Raw genomic sequence first — 8,069 nt, forward strand, 5'->3', positions numbered from 1 at the left:
CCCCCCCCCCCCCCCCCCCCCCCCGCCATTTAACAGCGGAGGGACCCATTTTTCTCCAGCTTAGGGAGACCCGACAAGGGCCAGGTCAGAGGATCGAGCAGCGAAAAGGCCTAGGCCCCGCATCACCCAGGAAGTTGGCCCTGCACCCCTCCCAGGCTCGCCAAGTCTCAATCTGTAGGCCCGACACGGAGCGAGGGTACAGGTTCTCGGGCAGCCTTGCGCCAGCCGTCCCACACAGCTGCCCAGGTCACCGCATCCCTGACCCAGGCCTCCGGCGAGGGAGGGCCTACCTTGTCCAGGGCTACGTGTGTACCTGCGTGCGAGGTTCGAAGTTTCCTGGGGGCGGCGACTCTGTGGCTCCTCACTCGTCTCTAGTTTGCGCCCGCCAGAAATCCTTCATGAAAAGGTTTCCTCTAGAGTTGCTCGTCGCTGCACTTGGCACGTTCCACCCGGGCCCACAACCCTGTTCCCAGGTAACGCCCTGGAGGGGTTTCTCATTCTGAGAATGGGTGCCCTCCTTGGCCTCAGCGGTGAGGAAGGAGCGCCCACCCGGCTCCCTCCCCTATGGGTTTCCGGGAGCAAGTCCTTGCAGGGCCTCCCAGTTTCCTACCAGGGCAGCCTCACCAGGACATGGCGGGGCCTGGGGTGCCCGATCACCCAGGACCCCAGAGGCGATTGGCAGGTCATTCAGTGAAGCCTTACAGCCTCCTCATACAGCCCACCTGCAGGCCAGTCCAAGTCCCACTTGGCCTGACGCACATCTTGCTTTCACAGGGCATGGAGCAGAGAGTCCTGGATCTCAGGTGTGAGGGTTCACTGGAGTCCTGGGCCTCCTCGTTGCCCAAGAAATACCTCTGGCAGCAGACAGCCTTCCCTCTGAGGTGGCAGGGGCTCCAGGAGCACCCTCTGGGTACAAACAAATCAACGGGCTCAACCTGAGGTCAGCGGCCTTTCCTATCCACTGGCTATGCCCCTCCTGCTGGCTCACCCTTCTGCCCCACCACCACCATTGACGAGCAGCCATCCATGTTCTTGGCAGGCTGGGCTACCCTGTAGGTAGGTGTCTTGGTGTAACCCAGTGCGGTGGTTACCCTAATAGGGCTGGAGAGCCCCTCATGCATGCCATCAGCAGCTGGCCTCAGTCAGTCAGGACAAGCCCTGTCTCCCACCCAGTCTGGGTCTCCCAGAACATTTATCTGTGTATCCCACTGCCCCTGGCGGAATACACAGCAGGCGTCCGGGGGCAGGCAAAGCTAAGCCTTCCTGAGTAAACCCCGTTGCTGTCTCACAGCGACCCAATGTGACAGAGTAGAACTGCCCCATAAGGTTTCCAAGGCTTTAAATCTTTACAGAAGCAGATTGCCACAGCTTTCTCCCGCATAGAAGAGCGGCTGCTGGGTTCCAACCGCCGACCTTTCAGTTAGCAGCCTATGCCACCAAGGCAACCCCTGTGGCCGAGCACACTGCGGGCGTCGGGGGCCAGGCAGAGCTGGGCTTTCCTGAGTATTGACCCCAAAAGGAGACAGCCCCGCGCGCGTCCTGAGTCACAGGAACCCTGGCACCACCTCCCCAGTTCCTCTCCCAGGCAGAGGGCGCAAGGCCTGCCACACGCGTGCACGTGTCCCGCGGGCTCACGTCTAGCGCCGACCCTAAGAACCAGGGGGTGACAGCGCGCCCCGCCTGCCGATTGGCGGAGGAGGAGATTGAAGGCTAAGCCTGCCAGTAAACCCGAGAGGCTGACCGCAGCGGCCAATGAGGAGTGACAGGTCGCGTTGGAGGCGGCTGCCCGCGCTCACGTCTCGGCCTCAAGCCGTCGGCCTGCAAGCGGCGGCAGGAGTGAGGCGACTGGAAGGTGGGCCGGGGGCCACGGGGGAGGACCGGCCAGGCTGGAGGCAGGGGAGCTGAGAGAAGCCGGACTGCGAGGGAACACGGCGCGCGCGGGCCGGGGGATGTGGGCGCCGGTTTCTGGCCGCTCTCGCTCAGGGGAAGAGGTCAGGACCTGAATTGCCCGGACAGCCCCAGTGCCCCGGGGTCCAGGGTGAGGTGTGGGCCCGGGGCACCAGGCGAGAGGGCAGAGTTAGGATGAGGAGGGCTTGGGGCCAAAGTGTGCAGGCGGGGCGGGTGTGGGGAGCCTTGAAGCCTGGTGGAATAAAGGCCGGTGTGGGTTAGAGTTTAGGAGGGGCCTCGGGCTGACCTTCGGGCAGAGTGCTACTGGCCAAGCAGGCCTGTGAGGGGCGTAGCCAGCAGAGTAGAGTTCATGAGAGGTGATGGTCAGCACCTGTGTTGCCCATTCTGTGGGAGGGAAAGTCGTGTCCACGGGCGGGTGGGGGCCCGCTGAAGAATTATCCCAGGCCTTAAGGAGGCCACCTCCATCCTTCCCCCACCCCCGTCAGAGTCCCCGAGGAGGCTAAACCGCCAGTCGGGGCTCTTCGGCTGAGGAGCCCTGTGGGAGAGGGGTGGGCGACCAGAGCCACGCTGAGACGGACACCCACCCAAGGGTAGATCCAGGGGTGGCGTCGGTGGAGTATTGGGGCAGGGGTATGTCAAAGGCAGCCCTGGGCTTGTGACCTTGGACAAGCTGTTCACCTCCCTGAGGATGAGATTCTTCATCTGTGAATAGGGCGGATGATACCTACCAGACCCGGGACAGCAAAGCGAAGTCACTCAGGGCCTGGCCCCCGGTGGGGAGGAGGGGGGAGAGGGGGAGAGACCCTGTCCCACACCAAGCGGCTCTCTAGTCTGACCATGGGGGATGCACACCACCCCTTGGGGCTACCCCGATGTGAGGTCACCCTGCACACACCACCGCTCACACCTGCTAGGCTGGGCAGGGTCCCTGGGTGGGAGAGCCTAAGCACTATGACCCCTGCTGACGCCAGGTACACCTTCACCCTGTCTCTGCTGCTGCTGGCAGTGCTCCCCGGAAGGGATGGCCCCTCCCACTGGAGGCCTCTCCAAGCAGCAGGCCCACAGCTCCACTGCTGTCCACCTCTCTGTAGTCCAGGGGACCTGACTACAGGCCTGTGGGACCTGTTCCTTGCCCCTGTCGGGGTGCTGGTAGCTGTGGTGACCCTGGGCTTACTGATGACCTAGTTTGACCTTGTGCAGTGCAATGGATTGCTTTTATACAGCCTTTCTAGGCATGGTCTTGTAACTCCCACCAAATGATTGGCTGGGACCATGCAAATAACGTGCTTGTGGCCCACCCAAGGAGACTGGACAGCTTGCCAATAATGCAAATAAGGTGCATGGCAATCTTGTGGGTTGGGACCATACAAATAAGGTGTATGGAAACTTAACAAGGGGGTTAGTCAGTTTTGCCATCCAACTAGGCTTAAAATGAGCCATCCCAGAGGTGGCAAGGGGAGGGCCTCACTACCACCAAGAAAGATGTGCTGGGAGTGGAGCGTGTCCTTTGGACCCAGGGTCCCTGCACTGAGAAGTTCCTAGACCCAGGAGACAGAGAGCTGTAACAGCAGAGATGGCACAAGACAGTGAGAAGCAACGGCCAAGGCAGCAGAGAGCCAGCAGCAGCAGAACGAGGGGACCAGCTGGGGACGGCACAGTGGGCTTCCCTGCCCGCAGAGCGAGGAAGCTGAGCACCTTCACTGGAGGCTTGCTGGCAGAGTGGGGTGCCTCTGGGTACTTGTCCGGTGTAGCTAGGCTTGCTGACCCTCGGAACTAGAGAGCTGAGTGCCTCTGTGCCGGGGCTTACTGGCAGAGTGGGGTGCCTCTGTGCATTTCCCGGTGGAGCTAAAGAGCTTTGGAACACTTGCCCGAGCAGGGAAGAGGTTGGGCCGGCCAGAGGGGCTGAGAGGCCGAGGGCCAAGAAACCAAGGGCCAGGGGGAGGCCTGCCTGTGGGCGCAGCTGAGAAGCTGTCCTGACGAAAGAACTGTATCCTGAATTGTTCCTGATCCTGAATTATATAACCTGTTACTTCCCTAATTGTCATGGATTGAATTGTGTCCCCCAGAAATATCTGTCAACTTGGCTAGGTCATGATTCCCAGTATTATATGATTGTCTACCATTTTGTAATCTGAGGTGATTTCCCTATGTGTTATAAATCCTATCACTATGATGAAATAAAATGGATTAGCGGCAGTTATATTGATGAAATCTACAAGATTAGATAGTGTCGTAAGCCAATGTGTTTTGAGACACAAAAGAGAGAAGCAAGCAGAGAGACAAGGGGACCTCATACCACCAAAAAAGCAATGCCAGGAGCAGAGCGCACCCTTGGGACCTGAGGTTCCTGCACTGAGATGCTCTCAGACCAAGGGAAGATTGACGACATGGACCTTCCCCCAGAGCCGACAGAGAGAGAAAGCCTTCCCCTGGACCTGATGCCTTGAATTTGGGCTTGTAGCCTACCAGACTGTGAGAAAATAAATTTTTCTTTGTTAAAGTCATCCACTTGTGGTATTTCTGTTATAGCAGCGCTAGGTAACTAAGACACTAATAAACTCCATAATCGTGAGTATTGTCTGTGAGTAGTGTGTGACCACTGCAAAGAATTAATGAACCCAGCAGAGAAGCGGAGAGTGCTGTGAGAGGGACTGCTGGGGTCAGAATTGGTAAAAAGGTTGGAGAGAGGAGGCATATCTGACCTCCACTTCACAGGAATCAGCTTTGGGCTGTTGATGCTGCTAATGATTCTCCCCCTCGTGAAGTTCGAGGTCAGACGCCCCCACCACACCACTTTTACACCTTACGTGCCCCAACACTTTAGGCCTTTCAGCTCCTGCCTGCTTACCTGGTCACTGGGGGTACTGCTGGCCGGGGTCCCAGCCCAGCACAGCCCTGCCCCTCATCTCCCCAACCCGGCTCATCCTGCTGGGAACCTGAGGGCTGTGGGTGGCTGCGAAGCCTCTCCGCCTACTGGGGGGCTCCTCCCGGAAACTGGCCCCAGCCAGCTGTCCACGCGGCCTCCTCAGGCAGTGGGGGAGTCTAGGGATCAGGATGTGGGCAGCAGGCTGAAGGGAAGGGCTGAGCCTTGCACCCTCTGCCATCCCAGATTCCTCCAAAGGTGGCCCTGAGGGCTTGCAGGCGGCTCCCAGGCCCACCCCAGGGTGAGCGGGGGAGCAGGCAGAGGGCTGTGGCTGCAGGCCCTGCTGGGCCTTACTTTGGCCATTCCACGTCGGCCCTAGCCGGACCCGACTTCCCTTAGCATCCCCAATTCCTGGCGGAGGATGGGTTCACCCGCCCCAGGAGAGATGGGAGAAGCTAAGCGCTCTGCGTTCGGACCTGTGCTCCAGTGGCCACGCCCCTGAAGCCCGCCCTCGGGACGGAAGAAGAAGAGCTCCCTCGCGGAAGGGAACATGGCGCCCCCTTGCGAAAGGCTGCGGAATGACCCCCGGGACTGGAGGAGCCCAACGCTGGGCCAGCACTCACCGCGCCTCCGGAGCCAGCAGGGCCCCGAAGACGCCCTCAAACTCCCCTCAGACGCCCCAGCGCCCCCTGCAGAGCGGGCCCAGCCCTGCACACATCAGCTTGACACGCAAGTTCTATCAAGAGTGGCATTTATTCTCCTTGTGGAGGTGCGGCGCTCCGGGGAGCTGGTGCTATTGTGCTTAGGAAGGAGGTCTGTCCGTCCGTCCGTCTGTCCGGCCGGCCCGGCCCCAAACGGGGGCGGAAGAGGGGCGCGGCCCGAGTAAAAATCCCGGCCTGTTCCGGGTGGGAGTATGTACAAGGCGGCGGGGCGCAGGCGGGGGTGAGGGGCGGAGCGGGCCGGCGGCCGCAACCCCCACCCGAGGGCCCCTGCATCTCGGGCCCTACTCATAGAATTAGTACAAAATAGGTGCTACCTAAACGTTCCTTCTACCTGAATTCGCTAAGTCGGTTATTGTGCTGCTTAGTTACGGGGGCGGGAGGGGGGCCCATGGCTTTCCACGGCGGTGGGGTGGGGGTGAGGGGCAGACCCTGGCCAGCCCACGGCCCTTCGGCCCTCTCCTTAGGTAGGCAGACAGGCGTGTGTGGGGGGGGGCGCCTGTGTGTGCGTGTGCATGCGGGGGTGCCCGGCCTAGACGGGCAGGCCCAGGTCGGGAGCTGTGTGGGCACCGCGCCTGGGGCTGTGGGGGATTCTGGATGTGGGCATCGCTGGGCTGGGCCCGAGTCCGCCCCCGCGGGAGCAGCCGGGGCGTGCCCACGGGGGAGGGCCGGCCAGATGTAAGCTCCAGCTCCCCTCCTCTCGCCCCAGTCCTGGCCTCTGCAGAGCCGCGGTAGCCCGGGGGCTCGGAACACTGGCCGCAGGTGTGGACCGCCGCGGAGGCGCGGGCAGCTGGGGCCCTGAGTCTGTCCCGCACATGGCACGCAAGGCCCAAGTCAAAGGTAGAGCCTGGCTGCGCCAACGCGGACCCGGGCTGGGGGCAGACAGCGGACACCCTCTGGGTCTGGGGACCTGGACTCCGCCCCTGCGGCGCTCCCTGGCCCACCCACGCCCGTCGGGCCGAGGTCGCTGCGGTCCCGTCGTGGACACGCCCCCCGCAGACCGCTGCAACCCTCATGGACTCAGCAGCGGGCCTGGCACATAGCAGGCGCCCAGTGAACGGTCGGTGAGGGACGGACGAGTGAAGAAGGGGTCTGGGGTGCAACCGCCCCGCCCCCACCCGGGAACCAATACACCCGCCGGGCTCCGCCGTGGGGGGAGGGGGAAGGCGGGGAAGAAAGTCTGCGCGTCCGGCCCCGCGCAGCGTCCCTGATCTAGGGGCCTATGGGGCGGGTAGGGTAGGGGATACCTGATTCTCAGTAACTCTAGAGGCGGCGGCAGCTTCGCATGCAGTGCGCATTATTGCTCTATAGTCGGCATCGGACTAACTAAGGGGGAGGGGAGCGGGCAGCCCCGGGAAGGGACGGGAGGAGGGGTGGTGCTGCATGCAGTGACGTCACAAGGCGGCGGCCAATGGGCGGGCCCTTGGGGGCGGGGTCGCCGCCGAGGCTTTGGCATAGACGGGCGAAAGTTGGCAACCGAGTGAGGGCGGGGCCCGAGGCTCCCAGGAGGCGGAGCCCAGGTGGGGGGTGGGGCTTGGGGCGGGGAGAATGATCCTGGACATCCCAAACCCCTGGCGTCGGCGGGAAGGATGAGGGGCTCAGCGCTCCCTCCCTGACCCGAGTGCAATCCGTTCATAAACAAAACGTACAAATACAGAAAGAAAGAAACCCGACGCGTCCGCAACCCCCCCGGGGAGCTTTACCCGCAAAGCGAATACAGAAAGGTGTGAAGAGGGCAGGGCCCAGGCCCGCCTGCCGGCCCCGGGTATCCGTCCTCCAACACCGAATGCCCAGGGTACAAGGGAGGGGACCCCGGGGCAGGGCGGGAGCGGGGTCTGAGGAGGTTGGATAAGTCCATGCGATTCGATATGCGTCATTATTATTCGTTATGGAGGACAGAGCCTGGGAAGCTGGGCTGGAAGAATTCTGATTTGGCAGAGGATGCGAGGAGAGGGTAGGAAGGCGACTTGGATGAGGCCCCAGAAGGGACCCGAGGGAGAGAGTGCCGCCGTCCGTCCCCCTCCCCAATCCCCAACGCGTCTAACCCTCCTGGGGGTTCGGCAAAGACTGCGGGGCAGGAATGCCTCTGCAGGCCCGCTCCCCGTCCTCTTCCTCCCCCTGTGGGCCGGCTCCCTGGACGTCTGGGCCCAGGCCCGACCCTGGAAGGCTTGGGGAGGGTAGGGAAGTCCTGAGTCTCTGCGACGCGATGCCGGGGTGCAGAGGAAGGAGGAGGAGGGCTCCGCTCCCTCATCTCGCCCCGCCTTCAGAGACCTAACTCGGAGGTGAGGTTCGGTACTGGGTCTCGTCGACCCTATTGCTGGGAGAAAGCCTGGGGCACCCTGGAGGAGAGGGGAGGGGCTCGGGGTGGGTCTCCCCTCGGGACCCTATTGCTTGAAAGGGCCGACAAGGCCCCTGGCGGGCGGGGCGCGGCCGGACCCCTCCCCCTATTGCTGTGAGGAGGGGCCCGCCCTCCGGCTCCTCAGCGCTGGCGCCGGCGGAGACTTCCCTGGGGGCCCGTATTGCTGACAGCCGACCCGGCTGGCGACGGCCCCGCCGCCCTAGGCCTGCACCGGGCTGAG

At 62.6% G+C, this 8,069-nt stretch overlaps 1 protein-coding gene across 1 annotated transcript in view; it reads right to left on the bottom strand.

Moving 5' to 3' along the window:
- Window positions 1-5,323, bottom strand: part of DGAT1 (diacylglycerol O-acyltransferase 1) — a 16,171-nt gene extending 10,848 nt beyond the window's left edge. Inside the window, exons 1-5 of the mRNA XM_023741619.1 lie at window positions 5,248-5,323; window positions 4,765-5,182; window positions 2,385-2,443; window positions 2,195-2,292; window positions 1,797-1,999 (exon numbers count right to left, since the gene is read on the bottom strand). Coding sequence (XP_023597387.1) covers window positions 1,797-1,999; window positions 2,195-2,292; window positions 2,385-2,443; window positions 4,765-5,182; window positions 5,248-5,323 — 854 coding nt within the window. The remainder of the gene's footprint in view (window positions 1-1,796; window positions 2,000-2,194; window positions 2,293-2,384; window positions 2,444-4,764; window positions 5,183-5,247) is intronic.
- Window positions 5,324-8,069: the final 2,746 nt, after the last annotated feature.

Source organism: Trichechus manatus, unplaced genomic scaffold (genome assembly GCF_000243295.1).
Source record: "Trichechus manatus latirostris isolate Lorelei unplaced genomic scaffold, TriManLat1.0 scaffold00185, whole genome shotgun sequence".
NCBI classification, from domain to species: Eukaryota; Metazoa; Chordata; class Mammalia; order Sirenia; family Trichechidae; genus Trichechus; species Trichechus manatus.